Genomic DNA, 20,792 nt, shown 5'->3' with positions numbered 1-20,792 from the left:
AGGTCTACCTATGATGTAAATTACAGACGCCTCTCATCTTTTTAAGTGGTGGAACTTGCACTATTGCTGACTGACTAAATACTTTTTTGCCCCACTGTGTTTGTATGTATATACAGGTCCTTCTCAAAAAATTAGCATATAGTGTTAAATTTAATTATTTACCATAATGTAATGATTACAATTAAACTTTCATATATTATAGATTCATTATCCACCAACTGAAATTTGTCAGGTCTTTTATTGTTTTAATACTGATGATTTTGGCATACAACTCCTGATAACCCAAAAAACCTGTCTCAATAAATTAGCATATCAAGAAAAGGTTCTCTAAACGACCTATTACCCTAATCTTCTGAATCAACTAATTAACTCTAAACACATGCAAAAGATACCTGAGGCTTTTATAAACTCCCTGCCTGGTTCATTACTCAAAACCCCCATCATGGGTAAGACTAGCGACCTGACAGATGTCAAGAAGGCCATCATTGACACCCTCAAGCAAGAGGGTAAGACCCAGAAAGAAATTTCTCAACAAATAGGCTGTTCCCAGAGTGCTGTATCAAGGCACCTCAATGGTAAGTCTGTTGGAAGGAAACAATGTGGCAGAAAACGCTGTACAACGAGAAGAGGAGACCGGACCCTGAGGAAGATTGTGGAGAAGGACCGATTCCAGACCTTGGGGAACCTGAGGAAGCAGTGGACTGAGTCTGGTGTGGAAGCATCCAGAGCCACCGTGCACAGGCGTGTGCAGGAAATGGGCTACAGGTGCCGCATTCCCCAGGTAAAGCCACTTTTGAACCATAAACAGCGGCAGAGGCGCCTGACCTGGGCTACAGAGAAGCAGCACTGGACTGTTGCTAAGTGGTCCCAAGTACTTTTTTCTGATGAAAGCAAATTTTGCATGTCATTCGGAAATCAGGGTGCCAGAGTCTGGAGGAAGACTGGGGAGAAGGAAATGCCAAAATGCCTGAAGTCCAGTGTCAAGTACCCACAGTCAGTGATGGTGTGGGGTGCCATGTCAGCTGCTGGTGTTGGTCCACTGTGTTTCATCAAGGGCAGGGTCAATGCAGCTAGCTATCAGGAGATTTTGGAGCACTTCATGCTTCCATCGGCTGAAATGCTTTATGGAGATGAAGATTTCATTTTTCAGCACGACCTGGCACCTGCTCACAGTGCCAAAACCACTGGTAAATGGTTTACTGACCATGGTATTACTGTGCTCAATTGGCCTGCCAACTCTCCTGACCTGAACCCCATAGAGAATCTGTGGGATATTGTGAAGAGAAAGTTGAGAGACGCAAGACCCAACACTCTGGATGAGCTTAAGGCCGCTATTGAAGCATCCTGGGCCTCCATAACATCTCAGCAGTGTCACAGGTTGATTGCCTCCATGCCACGCCGCATTGAAGCAGTCATTTCTGCCAAAGGATTCCCGACCAAGTATTGAGTGCATAACTGAACATTATTATTTGTTGGTTTTTTTGTTTGTTATTAAAAAACACTTTTATTTGATTGGATGGGTGAAATATGCTAATTTATTGAGACAGGTTTTTTGGGTTATCAGGAGTTGTATGCCAAAATCATCAGTATTAAAACAATAAAAGACCTGACAAATTTCAGTTGGTGGATAATGAATCTATAATATATGAAAGTTTAATTGTAATCATTACATTATGGTAAATAATGAAATTTAACACTATATGCTAATTTTTTGAGAAGGACCTGTATATATATATATATATATATATATATATATATATATATATATATATATATATATATATATATACACACACACACACACACACATACATATATATATATCTATCTATCTACTATATAAGGGGTACTTCCGTCTGTCGGTCCTTCTGTCACGGTTATTCATTCGCTGATTGGTCTCGGCAGCTGCCTGTCATGGCTGCCGCGACCAATCAGCGACGGCCACAGTCCGATTAGTCCCTCCCCTACTCCCCTGCACTCACTGCCCGGCGCCCGCTCCGTAATCCCCTCCACTCACACAGGGTTAATGGCAGCGGTAACGGCCCGCAGTGTAACGCACTCTGTTACCGCTGCTATTAACCCTGTGTGCCCCCAACTATTTACTATTGATGCTGCCTATGCGGCATCAATAGTAAAAAAATGTCATGTTAAAAATAATTAAAAAAACAACAAACCTGCTATACTCACCCTCCGCCGCCTTTCTCGCTCCTCGTCACGCTCCCGGGACCGCTCCATTGCAAGCGGCAGCTTCCGGTGAGGTCCCGTCCCAGGGCTGGTGTGCGACAAGGACCTGCCGTGACGTCACGGTCATGTGACCGCGACGTCATCATAGGTCCTGCTCACACCAGCCCTGGCACCGAAAGCTACCGCTTGCAATGGAGCGGTCCCGGGAGCGTGGCGAGGAGCGGCAAATGGTAAGTATAGCAGGACTTCAACAGGCTCTAGGTGAGTATATGTTTATTTATTTATTTTTTAAGTCTCTATACTACGTGGCTCTGTGCTGTATACTATGTGGCTGGGCAATATACTACGTGGCTCTGCTATATACTATGTGGCTGGGCAATATACTACGTGGACATGCATATTCTAGAATACCCGATGCCTTAGAATCGGGCCACCATCTAGTGTACATATATATATATATATATATATATATATATATATCTCTATATCTCTCTATATATATATCTATATCTATATATCTATATATAGATATATATATCTATATATATATACACACACATATACACACACACACATACACACACATACACGTACGGGGGACCAAAAGTAGGTGGACAGAAAATAACATTTATTTTGATTTATATATAAAGTTATATTTACTAACACACAAGCGTAACATTGACAATTAAATTTTATTCTTAACAATAATACAAAAGCCCTTAAATTTTATCAGCGCAGGTGCTCAAACTGTTTTCCATGACATTTTCCACAGCTTTGAAGTCTGCTTCTAACGCTTTGACAAACATTTTTGCACAAGTCTCTTTGGGTGTTAATTTCTTGAAATACATCTCTTATGTAATTTTTCAAATCACTGACACACTTTGGTTTTCGACTATAAACTCTGTCCTTGAGTACTTCCCAAAAGAAAAAATCCATTGGGGTCAAGTCTGGTGAATGTGCCGGACAATCAAGAAGGCCTCTTCGGCCAATCCATTTATTAGGAAATGTTTCATCAAGATAATTGCGGACTACTCTTGAATAATGTGGAGGGGCCCCATCTTGTTGGAAATAAAGGTCATTTGAATTAGGCTGTTGCTGTAACTGGGGAACAACTTGATTCATTTGAATTTCGAGATACTTATCTCCTGTGACTGTTCCATAAAAAAAGGTCCAAAAACACCAAAACTTGAAATACCACCCCAAACATTAGTAAATACAATTATGTCTGTTAACCCCTTTCTGACATTGGACGTACTATCCCGTCGAGGTGGGGTGGGCCGGTATGATCACCGACGGGATAGTACGGCATAGCGATCGGCAGCGCTCACGGGGGGAGCGCGGCCGATCGCGGCCAGGTGTCAGCTGCCTATCCCAGCTGACATCCGGCACTATGTTCCAGGAGCGGTCATGGACCGCCCCCGGCACATTAACCCCAGGCACACTGCGATCAAACATGATCGCAGTGTGCTGGCGGTATAGGGAAGCATCCTCCTTGCAGGCCTGGATCCAAGATGGCCGCGGCATCCGGGTCCTGCAGGGAGGTGACTTCACTGCGCCTGCTCAGAGCAGGTACCGGGAAGCTTAAGAAAAGTGCACGTCAGATCGCTGATCTGACACTGTGCACAGCAAAGTGTCAGATCAGCGATCTTACACTATAACATGATGCCCATGCGCCCAAACAGTGGTTTACCCCCACATATGGGGTATCGGCGTACTCAGGACAAATTGTACAACAACTTTTGGTGTTGTAACAATTTCCCACATGTCTACTTTACATCAGCACAATTTTGGAACCAACATTTTTTTTTGTTAGGGAGTTAAGGGTTAAAAGTTGAACAGCAATTTCTCATTTTTACAACACCATTTTTATAGCTTTTTACCACGACAAAAACTGAACGTGTGCACATAGCCTAAGGACTGTCCGAGGAGCGACTATGGGGTCCCACAAGGGGTTTATTTTTTTGGAATGCAGTAGAATAGGGCCCATATGGGCAGCAATAAGCCCAAAATCTCCGCCCTTTCTCAAGCTAGAAAATCTGTATTGGTAGGCCTTATCTTTAAGATAATACCCTTAGCGTACCGTTACACTAAACGACTTACCAACGATCACGACCAGCAATACTACCTGGCCGTGATCGTTGGTAAGTCGTTGTGTGGTCGCTGGGGAGCTGTCACACAGACAGCTCTCTCCAGCGACTAACGATCAGGGGAAAGACTTCGGCATTGTTGAAACTGTCTTCAACGATGCCGAAGTCCCCGGGTAACCATCGGGTTACTAAGTGCAGGGCCGCGCTCTGCTTTACGGCCGACGCCGCTGACAGTGCAGGGAAGCTGACGGCGGGGAAGTGACAGACATCGGAATGTGAGTATGTACTGTTTTTTTTTTTTTTTTTTTTTTTTTTAACTTTTACAATGGTAACCAGGATAAATATCGGGTTACTAAGCGCGGCCCTGCGCTTAGTAACCCGATATTTACCCTGGTTACAAGTGAACACATCGCTGGATCGGCGTCACACACGCCGATCCAGAGATGACAACGGGTGATCAGCAACCAAAAAAAGGTCCTGATCATTCCCCAACGACCAACGATCTCCCAGCAGGGGCCTGATCGTTGTCACACATAACGAGATAGTCAGCGGGATCGTTGCTACGTCACAAAAAGCGTGACGTTGCAACGATATCGTAACGAAATCGTTATGTGTGAAGGTACCTTTAGAAGTGCAGTAAATGGATTGTGGGCAGCAGCACTGTGGAGAAAATAAGAGGTATTGTACCAAAGTTCTGGGAGAAGTCAAAGACTTGAGCAGGAACAAACTACACACCTCCAGTGTCCTAAAAGAGGAAAATGGTGGCATTGAGTAGTGGGGTCAAGGGAGCCCTAACTAGTAAAACAGTCCCTATAGAAAAGGTGCTAGCGGAACCAAAGAAATCGGCAATTTGCCGATGAGGTGGACATGGCATTCTTGTAATAGACAAGAAAACAGCACCAACACTAAGGGCACCATTAACAGGGTCGTCTGCCTGGACTTTAGAAAAAAAAATGTGGGGGACACCTATGGCACATTACAAAAAGAAATAAGACCGGGGGGGGGGAAATAGCAGTAGACCCCAACCAAGTTTCCCACAGACTTCCCCAGGAGAAGACTTACTGGTGGACCAGAGGAAGGCGAGTATAGTGTTATTTGTTGTTTTAGAACAAGATGCAGCCGAGATAAAAACTAAAATTGGAAGAAAACATCCAATCACAAGCACTCTCGTCTCTTGAATAAAACGTATTTTCTCTTTCGCTTCATTGGGGGACACAGACCATGGGTGTATGCTGCTGCCACTTGGAGGCTGACACTATGCACAAAAAAAATTAGCTCCTCCTCTGCAGTGTACACCCTACCGACTGGCACTAAGTTAATCAATTTTAGCTTCGTGTAAGTAGGTGGACAAGGGTCTTTCATTAGACCCATTCTACCTCAGTGTGCATCGTTACTTTTCAGATTCCCGGAGGGATACAGTGTGAATAGTCACTACTGTACTCCCACGCAGAGACTGAGTATGGCGTTTACTGCCACCACATATCCTCATACGTCTAGTCGGCAGGACCCCAGCCCCTAACAGAAGTGTGTTTAGCTGATCGGATCACCAGGCCTGCCTCAGTCTCCCACCCACTCACCCACCAGAGACGTGGACGAACGCAGAATTTTCAGACGCTCGGCTTTCCTGGAGGAGGTACTTTTCCTTTTTCCCTCCAGGTGCCGGCGAAAGACCCGAGGATAGAAGTTAAGATAAGATCAGAGAAGAAGATAGAAAAAAAAAAAAATTTTTGGGGTGGGAGTTTCTCCTTTATTTATATAGCGGGTTCCCCTTTAAACTACAAGGGCATTGGGAGCTCCTTATTTTCATAAAGGGCATTAGGGGTCTTTTACCCTTAATTCTGTAGCTCTGGTAGCTCTAGGGGCACCTTTTTTTCGTAGGGGGCATGAGGGGTCTTTCCCCTTTAATTTTGTTGCATTTTGGGGGCACCTGGATACCTTTTGCGCCGTTTCGGGGCCCTCCGCGCCGCTTCTCCACACTCCGGCGGCCACCAGCTGCAATTTAGGTCCTGGCCTAGTTGCAGAGTTAGCCTCCGCCCCCATCCCCTCAGGCGGGCTTTTTGACGCCCGTCGCTCCCTCTTCCTGCACTCGGCGTTTAGCTCCGCCCACTACTCCCGGCCTTACTTGCCTGCAGGGATCTCCATCTTGCTCCCCCCGACCCGGTGGTTAGCCCCACTCCTTTTTCCGGATTCTGAGCGCAGGATCTTGTTATAGCGTGCTCATTCACTCTGGTTCTCTGCATACTCCTTAGGCCATGTTCACACGATCCTTTTTTTCATGCGGAATTGCCGCGATTTTCCCGCTGCGGGTCCGCAGCTGTTTTCCATGCAGGGTACATTACATTGTACCCTATGGAAAACAGGAACTGCTGTGCCCACAATGCGGAAAATAAAAAAAAAAAAACCGCGCTGAATAGCTGCGGGAAAAAAGAAGTACCATGTCACTTCTTTTTTCGGAGCCGCAGCGGTTCTGCACCCATTGACCTCCATTGTGAGGTCAAACCCGCAGTAAAACCCGCAGATAAAAAAAAAATATCTGCGGGTTTTACTGCGGTTTGTGGTGCCGAACCGCTGCAGCAGGAAGTGCGGGGAAGCGGGCGGAAGTGTGTGGGCGGAGTGTGGCTGCCCCCCCGTGCTCCGATCCCGCCCCCCCGTGCTCCAATCCCACCGCCCCGTGCTCCGATGCCCCCCCCCAGTGCTCCGATGCCCCCCCCCGTGCCCTAATCTCCCCCCTTATACTTAGCCGGCGTCCCGGTGTCCGTCCGGCCGTCTTCTCCCTGGGCGCAGCCATCTTGCAAAATGGCAGGCGCATGCGCAGTGCGCCCGCCGAATCTGCCGGCCGGCAGATTCATTCCAAAGTGCATTTTGATCACTGAGATATAACCTATCTCAGTGATCAAAATAAAAAAAAATAGTACATGACACCCCCCCCCCCCCTTTGTCACCCCCATAGGTAGGGACAATAAAAAAAAATTAAGAATTTTTTTTTTTTTTCCCCACTAAGGTTAGAATAGGGTTAGGGGTAGGGTTAGGGGTAGGGTTAGGGGTAGGGTTAGGGGTAGGGTTAGGGTATTTTCAGCCATTTTAACTGCATAGAAAACTGCATAAAAAAAAGGATCAAAAAAAGGATCAAAAAAGGACCAAAAAAAAGGACCAAAAAAAGGACCTGCGTTTTCTGCCAAGAGCTGCAGTTTTTTTAAAAAACAGTCCTGAAAAAAAAGGATGGAAATCAGGAACGTGTGAACATACCCTTACTGTCGCCATTTTGGACCAGACGGCGTTTTCTGTTGGCAGGTCCTGTTTCCCCTCTACTCAGCATCGCAGCATCCTTCTAAAGCCTGGGAGCACACTACAGGACACTGCACTTATCGTGAGTAGCTCTGCTCTGCAGACTGACACTCTCCTCGGCATTTCTCCTGTCCCCTAACCTTCTGGCACAGTTAGTGGGTCTGCTCATCATGCCTAATCTTAAAGGCAAGCATTCTTGTCCTGCCACCTTCTTCCTCTACTCTTGTCAGGCACTTTGTGTGCTCTTCGTGCAAATGCAAGCTCCCTTCAGGTCAGTCCTCTCCCCTGTCAGGACTGCAGCAACCCCACTGTGCCCCCCGCCCAGGAGTGCCCTTCTTTTCTAGGTGAGAGCGAAGCCCCTATTCCAGTGTGGGCTCACCAAGGTGTTGCAGACCCTGGTGTCCGTGCTTGACAGCTTGCCCCTTCCAGCTCCCGCAATTACTACGGGGTCATAAATAAGTGGCTGGGGCCTCTAACACAGGACGCAAGAGGCGCAGACAGGAGCGCCGTTCTAGGTTCTCTCCCCACTCCATCTCACCTCCCGCTCCTTCCCAGCGGTCTGCATCCTCACGATCCTCCTCTTCAAAGTCAAGCGAGGCATTTTCGGATGATCTATCAGAGGAACTTACCAGGGAAAGGGAGAACCAGACCAGATGCTTTCAAAGAGGAAAGCGCCTCGGCGTCGTATATCTCTTTTCTCCTGAGCTCACCGCCAACTGGACAGCTTCTCCGTCCGTGGACCCGCCAATTCCCAGACTGTCCACCAGCACGGTCCTCTGGCTTACTAATGGAGCATCCCTCAAGGATTCCAACAAATAGGATTATAGAAGCCTTTGAAGCACCGCATCTACATCATGCCTGGCCTTTGCCTCCACCTGGGTATCAAAGTCCATAGCTAAATAGGCCAAACAACTCCGTAAGTGCATTCTAGCTGGAGCTCGACCGGAGCTGGCAGATCTCGCCAACCAATTTCTCATGCGGGGAAGTACCAATCTGCCTCCCTGGATGCCGCGTCTTGCGCAGCTCAGGCGTCCAGCAATATTGTGGCTATCTGACGGACGATTTGGCTTAAGGCCTGGCATGTGGACTTATCAAAAAAGTCTCTTTTAAGACCTGCCTTTTCAGGGATCACGTCTGTTTGGTTCCATGTTGGCCCAAATTAATAAAGACGCCACTGGGGGCACAAGTTCTCTTCCACAGTCTAAACCTCACCGACCTCCGCTGAAGCGGCAATTTTGGTCCTTTCGCACCTTCTTGGCAACAGAGGATTTTTCATACCAGCAGAGGCCGCAGGCTTGCCAGGATGGGAAGAAGGTTTCCTTTAAAGCCATCCCTTCCTGGCATTCCCACTATGCTCAAGGCAGATCCACCAGGCCTAGACCTGGCAGATCTTCCTCGGCATGACTAATACCGAGACCCCAGCGTATCTCCCAAGCTGGGCGGTGGTCGTCATTTTTTCAGAGACGTTTGGCTTGCCTCGGAGGAGGATCCATGGGTCAGGGAGGTTGTATCCCCAGGGTACAAAAAAAGAGTTTGCTTCGTGGCTCCGAGACCGATTCTTAGAATCCCAACCCCCAAGAAATCCTTCTCTGGTTCCGGGTATCTTTGCATCCATCGCCTCCCTTCTCAGATTGGGGGTAATCATCCCCGTCCCAGACCGGCAACGTTTCACAGGTTTTTATTCAAACCTATTTGTGGTGCTGAAAAAATACGGTGCGGTTCGACCTATCCTGGATCTCAAGTTAATGAACAAAAGGGTACGCCTGCGGCACTTCAGTATGGAGTCCCTTAGTTCAGCAATTGCTTCCATGGAGGAGCAGTAATTCCTGTGCTCTATAGACATCCACGACACCTATCTCCGTGTCCCTATTTCCCAAGGGCAAAGATACATGCGTTTTGCGGTACAGCAGGACTATTTCCAGTTAGTCGCCATGCTGTTTGGACTCGCAACTGCTCCCAGGGTTTTCATGAAAATCATGGCAGCGCTGATGGCCATTTTGAGGATCAGAGGCCTAGTGCTCATACCATACCTCGACAATATCATCATCAAGGCTCCGTTGTTTCTCAGGCCCAGGAAAGCATGTCCATCATTCTCGACACCCCGTCCCGTTTCAGGTGGCTTGTCAACAGGAAAAAGTCCTGCCTTGTTCCGACTCGGCGCCCAATTTTTCTAGACCTGCTGTTCGACACCCATCAGACAAGTGTTTTTGTACCCAAGGAGAAGAGCGCTCTTTACAGGGCCCTCGGTGTCCTTCCTTCCGCTCATACATGAAGATCCTGGGGAGGTTGGTGGCAGCGATGGAAGCGATCCCTTTCGCTCAGTTCCACTCAAGACCACTTCAGCAGGCCATCCTTTCGCAGTGGCACAGGCCTGTCCTCTCTCTGGATTGTCCGATTAGTCTCTCTCTTGGTGAATAAAAACCTAGCACTCAAGTATATTTGCCGGAGAAAAATTTATTGTAGTATACATGAAGACGTTTCGGTCTGGTATGACCATCAGTTACTACAGAAATAAAGATAGTTGCAATAGTCACAATACATATCACAATATACAAAAGAAAAATGTACAGTATATATCAAAGTGCAAACAAAGAAAGTATATACAAGATATGGTCAAAGGTCATATATGGTACCTTTATTAATGCAGAGTCTAATGGTCAGGTATCTCACATAATTCTAAACTGGATTAAACCCAAATGACGGTGGGAGATAGAAGAGATGCAAAGGGGTACTAAACATATCGTGTCAATAATGTGCAGTGGACAGATATACCTCTGTTGTTCGTTATGAATTTAGCCTCTAAGAGACATAAGTAAAGTGATATAGATTACCATAGGTTACATATAGAACAATAAGAATTAGTGCACTTACTAGAAAGGTCCGTTATAGAAACAAGGAGTAATGGTTCGTATGAAAAGTAAAAGTGGAACTCAGTGTTGTCCTGTAATAAGTGGGAAGTGTGCTGTAAGAGCCACATGACATATTACCTTGAGCAAGCGTGCTTCCAGATGAGGCATCCACCGTTAGTCTGGCCACACCGTGTGAGTATAAGAGCCGAAGACCCGGAAGTCACAGACCGGAAAGACATGGCTGTGCGCAGGGCCATATTTAGATTTTCTGCTGCCCTAGGCACTTTTAGTGCTGCCTCCCCCATTGGTGAGTATGACACTATCGGCAGTGACTTTGTCAAAAATCGCTTATGTGAAAGTAGCAGATCCAGCAGTTTTTCCGCATCTGCCGTGTAACAGATCACTTACGACAACACTGCGTTGGGCCTCATTCATTCCCTATGGGATTTGTGGACATTTGCAGCACTTGCCGTGATCTGGCAAATGCGGTATCATACATCCCAACTTTTGAAGAAGGGAAAGAGGGACAAAGTTTGCGGCGCGCTATGGCAAATTTTAGGCCATGCCTCTGACCACACCCATTTCACAACTAGTCACACCCATATCCATGCCCCAACCACACCCATTTAGTACTGCTGATCACACGGTTTCATAAACAATAATTATAAACAAAAAAAAATAAATTATGGCCACACAGTGCTCCATACTGTGTGACCCCACATGATGCTCAATACTGTATAATGGCCCCACATGATGCTGCGTACAGTATAATGGCCATACAGTGCTCTATACTGTATAATGGCCCCACATGATTCTCAATACTGCATGAGGACCCCGCATGATTCTCAATACTGTATAATGGCCACACATGATGCTCCATACTGTATAATCCCCTCCTCCCATCCTTGTATGCGTGGCTCTGCTCCCCCTCCTCCCATCCTTGTATGCGTGGCTCTGCTACCCCTCCTCCCATCCTTGTATGTGTGGCTCTGCTCCCCCTCCTCCCATCCTTGTATGCGTGGCTCTGCTCCCCCTCCTCCCATCCTTGTATGCGTGGCTCTGCTACCCCTCCTCCCATCCTTGTATGCGTGGCTCTGCTCCCCCTCCTCCCATCCTTGTATGCGTGGCTCTGCTCCCCCTCCTCCCATCCTTGTATGCGTGGCTCCGTTCCCCCCTCCTCCCATCCTTGTATGCGTGGCTCCGTTCCCCCCCTCCTCCCATCCTTGTACGCGTGGCTCCGTTCCCCCCCTCCTCCCATCCTTGTACGCGTGGCTCCGTTCCCCCCACCTCCCATCCTTGTACGCATGGCTCTGTCCCCCCCCCCCCCCTATCCTTGTATGCATGGCTCCGCTCCCCCCTCCTCCCATCCTTGTATGCGTGGCCCCGTTCCCCCCCCCTCCCATCAATGTATGCGTGGCTCTGTTCCCCCTCCTCCCATCCTTGTATGCGTGGCTCCGTTCCCTCCCTCCCATCCTTGTATGCATGGCTCCCCCGTCCTCCTTCTCCTCCCCCGCCCGTCATACTCACCCTCCTCACAGCGCGCTGAACGGACTTTTCCTCCTGCACCACGCCGAAGCTTCTTCCTGTGTGAGTGGTCACATAGTACCGCTCATTAAGGTGATGAATATGCATCCATATTCATCACCTTAATGAGCGGTACCACGTGACCGCTGTGAGCACAGGACTTACTGTCGGCGCTGAGAACAGGCACCGCTGGAGGAGGGTGAGTATATCGTCTTCAAGGAGGTGGTTGGTGGTCAGGGTTGAGGGGGATGGGCGGGCGGACCCCAGACTTTATATATAAAAAAAAGGAAAGAAAAAAAAAACTTGCTCAAGTGCCACCCCCCTGCATCCTGGCGCCCTAGGCCCATGCCCTCACATGCCTAGTGGCTAATACGGCCCTGGCTGTGCGTTCCAGCTGCCGCTATGTGTGCATTCCACTTATACCAATTTGGCAGTAAACAGATAGCAAGAAACAGTTCGTAATGGTTATCGTGTCCGTTTGCTGCTGGAAGTGTCTCCATGGAAACCTGAGTGAGGCGTGGGTGGTACTACATCTCTCCTCTCTTACCCTGACGCTAACTGGCGCTTTAAGTGGAACGCACACATAGCGGGCAGCTGGAATGCACAGCCATTTCCGGTCTGTGACTTCCGGGTTTTCGGCTCTTACAGTCTAATTGACAGGAATCACCTTAGACCAGCCTCTTTCCTTCTTATACTCACACACTCACGCGCTGTGGCCAGACTAACGGTGGATGCCTCATCTGGAAGCACGCTTGCTCAAGGTAATATGTCTTGTGGCTCTCACAGCACATTTACCACTTATTACAGGACAACACTGAGTTCCACTTTTACTTTTCATACGAACCATTACTCCTTGTTTCTGTAACGGACCTTTCTAGTAAGTTCACTAATTCTTATTGTTCTATATGTAACCTATGGCAATTTTATATCACTTTACTCTACTTTTGTCTCAGAGGCTAAATTCATACCGAACAACAGAGGTATATCTGTCCACTGCACATTACTGACACAGTATGTTTAGTACCCCTTTGCATCTCTTCTATCTCCCACCGTCATTTTGGTTTCATCCAGTTTAGAATTATGTGAGATACCTGACCATTAGACTCTACATTAATAAAGGTACCATATATGACCATATATACCATATAACCTTTGACCATATCTTGTATATACTTTCTTTAAGTTTGCACTTTGATATACACAATTTTCTTTTGTATATTGTGACTATTGCAACTATCTTCATTTCTGTATAACTGATGAAGGTCGTAGCAGACTAAGGGTACCGTCACACTATAACATTTCGATCGCTACGACGGTACGATTCGTGACGTTCCAGCGATATCGCTGTGTCTGACACGCAGCAGCGATCAGGGATCCTGCTGAGAATCGTACGTCGTAGCAGATCGTTTAGAACTTTCTTTCATCGCTGGATCTCCCGCTGTCATCGCTAGATCGGTGTGTGTGACACCGATCTAGCGATGCGATCCAGCGATGCGTTCGCTTGTAACCAGGGTAAACATCGGGTAACTAAGCGCAGGACCGCGCTTAGTTACCCGAGGTTTACCCTGGTTACAAGCGTTAAAAAAAAAAAAAAAAAACGCACATACTTACATTCTGTTGTCTGTCAGGTCCCTTGCCGTCTGCTTCCCGCACTGTGACTGCCGGCCGTAAAGTGAAAGCAGAGCACAGCGGCTGTGCTTTCACTTTCACTTTACGGCCGGCAGTCACTGAGTGCGGGAAGCAGACTGCAAGGGACCTGACGGACACCAGAATGTAAGTATGTGCTGTTTGTTTTTTTTTAGTTTAACGCTTGTAACCAGGGTAAACATCGGGTAACTAAGCGCGGTCCTGCGCTTAGTTACCCGATGTTTACCCTGGTTACCCAGGGACCTCGGCATCGTTGGTCGCTGGAGAGCTGTCTGTGTGACAGCTCCCCAGCGACCACACTACGATTTACCTACGATCACGGCCAGGTCATATCGCTGGTCGTGATCGTAGGTAAATCGTATAGTGTGACAGTACCCTTAAACGTCTTCGTATAAACTATAATAAATTTTTCTCCGGCAAATATAATTGAGTGCTAGGTTTTTATTCACTATTTGCATGGTTTGGGAACCTAAACCTTAGCACCTCTCCAGTTGTGTCATGTTTTTTCTATACTGGTCTCTCAATTGGTGGCTGTCATCCCACCTCATTTTTCAGGGCCGGTCCTTGCTTCCCGTTCACTGGCAGGTAGTGACTATGGACGCCAGCCTTCTCAGCTGGGGGGCGGTGTTTGGCTACTTGACTGTCCAGGGACGTTGGTCGGCACAGGAATCCTCTCTACCAATCAACGTCCTCGAGATAAGTGCCATCCTTCTGTCCCTCCAACACTGGGAAAGGCTTCTCAGGGGTCTACCAATCAGAGTTCAGACGGACAATGCCACGGCAGTGGCATATGTCAATCACCAGAAAGGGACTAAGAGTACCTTGGCAATGGCCGAGGTAGCCAAGATTCTCCTCTGGGCAGAAGTGACTGTTCCGGCAATATCCGCAGTGCATATTCCCGGCGTGGAAAACTGGGCCGCCGATTTTCTCAGCCACAAGGGTCTCACTGCAGGGGAGTGGACCATGCATCAGGAGGTCTTCCATCAGATTTGCCTTCAATGGGGAACTCCGGATGTGGACCTCATGGCGTCCAGGCTGAACAGGAAGGTTCCACGGTTCGTCTCCAAATCCCGCGATCCTCTCGCGGTGGGCGCTGATGCTCTGGCCATTTCCTGGTCGCAGATCGTGCTCCCCTATCTGTTTCCTCCCCTTCCCTTTCTTCCCAGGCTGCTGAAGATCAAGGTGGAAGGGGTGCCGATCATACTGATCGCACCGGAATGGCCCAGAAGGTCTTGGTTCGCAGACAGTCAACGCTCTCGCGGACGCCCCCTGAAGGCTCCCAGACAGACCAGATCTCTTCTGGAATTCTCGGTCGCTCAATTTGAAGGCGTGGCTGTTGAAACTGCGGTCCTGAGTGTGTCCGGTTTTTCAGATTGGGTTGTTCACACTATGATCCAGGCTAGGAAGCAGTCGTCTTCCAGGGTGTATTATCGGACCTGGAAAGCCTATTTCAGCTGATGTGAGTCTAATCACATCCCGCCTATGTCCTTCTCTCTCCCTTCCATTTTGGAATTTCTCCAAGCGGGACTTGATGCTGGTCTTGACCTTAGTTCGCCAAAGGGCCAGGTGTCAGCACTTTCCATTCTTTTCCAGAAGAATTTATCCTTCCGTTCTCAGGTCAGAACTTTTCTTTAAGGTGTTGCGCATGCGGCCCCTCCATACCGGACACCTGTGGACCCCAGGGACCTCAATTTAGTTCTGGAAGCTCTGATGAGTCCTCCGTTTGAACTGCTCCGAGTGGTTTCCCTGTCCTTTCTGTCTTGGAAGGTGGCATTTCTGGTGGCCATGACCTCCATCAGGTGCGTCTCAGACTTGGTGGCTCTTTCTTGTAGCCCCCTCTCTTGGTTCTTCCCCAGGATAAGGTGATTTTGTGGCCTCCACCTTCTTTCTTTCCTAAGGTGGTGTCCACTTTTCACCTAAATGAGGTCATTGTTCTCCCTTCCTTTTGTCCTGCTCCGACTCATCTTCTGGAGCGTTCGTTGTACAAGCTGGATCTGGTCAGGACGGTGAAGGTCTATCTGGCTAGGACCGCCCCCTTTAGGGAGACAGACACTCATTCCAGATGGTGCGCAAAGAGGCCTGCAGGCCTCCAAGGCTACAATTGCTCGCTGGATAAGAACGGCAATTTTGGAGGCCTACCGGGTCAAGAACAGAGTGCCTCCCCCTGGGATTAGTGCTCATTCTACGCGGGCAGTGGGCGCCTCAACATAGGGCCCTACAACTTTGCAAAGCGGCAACTTGGTCTTCCATCCACACGGTCGCCAAATTTTATAGGGTCCATACCTACGCTTCAGCGGACGCCAGCTTAGGCAGAAGGATCTTGCAGGCGGCAGTGGTGAATTCTCTGACCTGAATGGAGTTTTCTGCTGTTCTCTCACCAGGGACTGCTTTGGGACGTCCCATGGTTCATCTGTCCCCCAATGACTCCAAGAAACAGATTTTACGGTAAGCAGCCAAAAAATCCTGTTTTTTCGGCCTTCAAGCATATAACACACAAAGATTCCCCAATAGCTGTAGAGCTCTAACTAGATTGCTCTTCCCCCTGAAAGGCCTCGGGTGATAACTACCATTCATTTCCACACGTTCTCCCAAAACTTAAAAGGGAAGGTACCACGTTTATACATCATTAATAAATCAATGTATTGTGGCATAACATGCTGTTATAACCAAGATTTGATTGCATTTGAAACATTTTGTGTGTTATAGGAGTTTAAAGAAGGCACTGGAGGCTGACATCTTGCTTTCACAGCAGCAAGACACTATCAGTGTCATAATACGCACCCCATGGTCATATGAGATAACAGACCTCCACTGACCCTATCTATTGTAATGGAGCAGTCACTACTGTGAACTGGGCACACCTCTGTGGGCTGCACAATTCAGAGCAGAGTATTCTGCTGCCATTTTCAAGGAGCCCTCGGCTGTCATTTGTCTCCTTTCATTAGGATATGCTAACAGAAGCAGTACTGCTTCAGAACATATCCTAGATTGAGAGGAGTAAGGGTACGTTCACATTTGCGTCTTTGGGCACAGCGTCGTTGACGGATACGGACGCATGCGTCATGCGCCCCTATCTTTAACATGGGGGGCGCATAGAGATGCGCCGGTATGCGTTGTCATGCGTTTTACGACGCATGCGTCATTTTGACGCACTAGACAGGGCACGGACAACGCTACAGGTAGCATTTTTCATGCGTCACATTTCCGATAAAAAAACGCATGCAACGAATTTGCGTCGTAAATGCGTAAAAAAAAACCACATTAGTGGCTATGTAAAACGCATAGGGCGCAGGTGCCTGTGTTGACCCGCGTTGGTCGACGCATGCGCTTTTTGAGTATAATGCAAGTGATGTGTTTTGTTTTTTTTAAACCTTTTTTGATCTTTAATTCTATAGGACAACGCATGCGTCAAAAAACGCTGCGCTGTGTATGCGTTTGACATGCGTTTTGCGTTGCCTCGACGACGCTGCGCCCAAAGACGCAAATGTGAACGTAGCCTAAAATGTGAGAGAAAAGCTGGGGCAGAGTATCAGAGACTGCAAAGACATCAAGGAACAGTCTACATCAGCATTATCCCAGCAGTGACTCATTCCACAGATAAGATAAGGAGCTCTGGGTCTGCAGTGAACTTCTGGAGGGGGGTGAGATACATGTAGTCTGGGTCAGAGAGACATGTGAAGATTGATGGGAGAGAGAGAGACAGTAAGGGTACCGTCACATTATACGATTTACCTACGATCACGACCAGCGATATGACCTGGCCGTGATCGTAGGTAAATCGTAGTGTGGTCGCTGGGGAGCTGTCACACAGACAGCTCTCCAGCGACCAACGATGCCGAGGTCCCTGGGTAACCAGGGTAAACATCGGGTAACTAAGCGCAGGACCGCGCTTAGTTACCCGATGTTTACCCTGGTTACAAGCGTTAAACTAAAAAAAAACAAACAGCACATACTTACATTCTGGTGTCCGTCAGGTCCCTTGCAGTCTGCTTCCCGCACTCAGTGACTGCCGGCCGTAAAGTGAAAGTGAAAGCACAGCCGCTGTGCTCTGCTTTCACTTTACGGCCGGCAGTCACAGTGCGGGAAGCAGAGACGGCAAGGGACCTGACGGACACCAGAATGTAAGTATGTGCTGTTTTTTTTTTTTTTAGTTTAACGCTTGTAACCAGGGTAAACATCGGGTAACTAAGCGCGGTCCTGCGCTTAGTTACCCGATGTTTACCCTGGTTACAAGCGAACGCATCGCTGGATCGCATCGCTAGATCGGTGTCACACACACCGATCTAGCGATGACAGCGGGAGATTCAGCGATGAAAGAAAGTTCCATACGATCTGCTACGACGTACGATTCTCAGCAGGATCCCTGATCGCTGCTGCGTGTCAGACACAGCGATATCGTAACGATATCGCTGGAACGTCACGAATCGTACCGTCGTAGCGATCGAAATGTTATAGTGTGACGGTACCCTAACTGCTGATGATAGCAGATCACAGGGCAGTCACCCACATTCTGCCCCAGGGATACTAGACCACCCAAAAGGGGAGGGAAATGGTGATGTCAGCAGTTACTGCCCCAATTTTCCTGCCAACAGTAAAGCTGGTAAGTCTTACTATAGCTGCTTGAGGTCTAAAACAGAAAATGCTCCCCCTAGTGGTAATTATATTTGTAAGAAAATGTATAATATTTTTCATATAGAATTGTTTGCAAAAATTAAGATCAATTTCACAAAAAAGCAAACTACCAGAAAACTGGTGGCACCTTCTCTTTAAAGTGTCCTGCTCAGAGCGCTAGTGACAGCTCGAAAGGTGAAAATAAATCAGGAATGCAGGCCCCATTATCTGTTAACCAGGCACATCTAAAACTAGAGTGAGCTGAACACTGTACCCTAATATGCTTACTCTTTGCCTTTGTGCAGAGCATGACGTCCATCCTCACAGAGCCTGGCACACACGCTGTCAAGAAGCTTGTCATTTTCTACACTGTCCTCAGTCATTTTATCCTTCAGGATAGCCTCGGCTTGTTTCACAAGGTCCGCCACCAGAGTCGCCCTTAAATTAAGAGATGAAAATATAATGAAGGTTATATGTGACAATGAATGTCTTTGGCACATAGACAAGTATGGGACTGTGTTTTAAAGGAATCTGTCAGCTAAAAAAAAAAGTAAAAACAACAGCATTCACCAGCAGATATAGTGCAAATAAATACAGTTTTAAACATGTTAGTGAGAGAGAAAGAGAGAAAGAGCCTTACTTTATGCAAAGTCAAGAGTGAACATTTCATTAGTATTTGGTACCATTGCCCTTAAACTGAATGACTTGGGTCAAATGTTTGGGATCCTTCCACAAGCTTATCACAATAGTTAGTCGGAATTTGAACCCATTCCTCCTTTCAAAACTGGTATAACTGATCCAAGGTTTGAAGGTCGCCTTGCTCGCACCTGCCTTTTCAGCTTTACCTATAAATTTTCAATAGGATTGAGATCAGGACATTGTGATGGTCACTCCAAAACACTGACTTTGTTATCCTTAAGCCACTTTGTTAACATTTTGGCAGTATGCATCGGGTCATTGTCCATTTGGAAGACCCATTTCAGCTCAAGCTTCAACTTCCTGGCTGATGTCTTGAGATGTTGCTTCAGTATTGCTGTGGATATTGACACAATCTTACCAGCTTACACCATCATCTTCACAAGGTCTTTTGCTTATGTCATTGGGTTGATATGCACATGATGGCTGGACATTCTCATCTTGTTTGTAATTGCGTATAATTGTTTGTACAGATGAATGAGGTAGATTTAGGTATCTTGAAATTCTACTCAAGGATGAGCCAGACTTGTGCACGACCACAGTTCTCTTCCTGATATCTTGGCTGATTTCTTGAGACTTCCGCATGAAGCTGTGTGTTTCAGGTGTACATTAAAATACACTGCTCAAAAAAAATAAAGGGAACACTTAAACAACAGAATATAACTCCAAGTAAATCAAACATCTGTGAAATCAAATTGTCTACTTGGGAAGCAACACTGTTTGACAATCAATTTCACATGCTGTTGTGCAAATGGCATAGACAACAGATGGAAATTATTGGCAATTATCAAGACACACTCAAAGGAGTGGTTCTGCAGGTGGGGACAACAGACCACATCTCAGTATCAATGCTTTCTGGACGATGTTTTGGTCACTTTTGAATGTTGGTTGTGCTTTCACACTCATGGTAGCATGAGACTGACTACAACCCACACAAGTGGCTCAGGTACTGCAGCTCATCCAGGATGGCACATCAATGCGAGATGTGGCAAGGTGGTTTGCTGTGTGTCAGCGTAGTGTCCAGAGGCGCTACCAGGAGTCAGGCCAGTACACCAGGAGACGTGGAGGGGGGCCTCAGGAGGGCAACAACCCAGCAGCAGGACCGCTACCTCAGCCTTTGTGCAAGGAGGAACAGGAGGAGCATTGCCAGAGCCCTGCAAAATGACCTCCAGCAGGCCACAAATGTGCATGTGTCTGCACAAACTGTTAGAAAGCGACTCCATGAGGATGGTCTGAGTGCCCGTCGTCCACAGATGGGGGTTGTGCTCACAGCCCAACACCATGCAGGACGCTTGGCACTCGCCACAGAACACCAGGATTGGCAAAATCGCCACTGGCGCCCTGTGCTCTTCACAGATGAAAGCAGATTCACACTGAGCACATGTGACAGACGTGACAGTCTAGAAATGCCATGGAGAGCTATCTGCTGCCTGCAACATCCTTCAGCATTACCAGTTTAGCAGTGGGTCAGTAATAGTGTGGGGTGGCATTTCTTTGGAGGGCCGCACAGCCCTCCATGTGCCCGCCAGAGGTAGCCTGACTGCCACTAGGTACCGAGATGAGATCCTCAGACCCCTTGTGAGAACATATGCTCCTGCGGTTGGCCCTGGGCTCCACCTAATGCAGGACAATGCCAAACCTCATGTGGCAGGAGTGTGTCAGCAGTTCCTGCAAGATGAAGGCATTGAAGCTATGAACTGGCTCGCCCGTTCCCCAGATCTGAATCCGATTGGACACATCTGGGACATCATGTCTTGCACCATCCACCAACGTCACGTTGCACCACAGACTGTCCAGGAGTTGGCGGATGCTTTAGTCCAGGTCTGGGAGAAGATCCCTCAGGAGACCATCTGCCGCCTCATTAGGAGCATGCCCAGGCGTTGTCGGGAGGTCATACAGGCACATGGAG

General features: G+C 47.7%; 1 protein-coding gene across 2 annotated transcripts in view; it reads right to left on the bottom strand.

Annotated features, from left to right (window-relative positions):
- CDAN1 (codanin 1) overlaps positions 1-20,792 on the bottom strand; it is a 218,573-nt gene that overhangs the window by 46,227 nt on the left and 151,554 nt on the right. For both annotated transcript variants that reach the window (XM_069730898.1, XM_069730906.1), the window contains exon 20: positions 18,476-18,625. In XM_069730898.1, the coding sequence (XP_069586999.1) occupies positions 18,476-18,625 (150 nt within the window). The remainder of the gene's footprint in view (positions 1-18,475; positions 18,626-20,792) is intronic.

Source organism: Ranitomeya imitator, chromosome 1 (genome assembly GCF_032444005.1).
Source record: "Ranitomeya imitator isolate aRanImi1 chromosome 1, aRanImi1.pri, whole genome shotgun sequence".
In the NCBI taxonomy this organism is placed as follows: Eukaryota; Metazoa; Chordata; class Amphibia; order Anura; family Dendrobatidae; genus Ranitomeya; species Ranitomeya imitator.
Note: the sequence above shows the minus strand (reverse complement) of the source record. Positions and strands in the feature narration are given on the sequence as shown.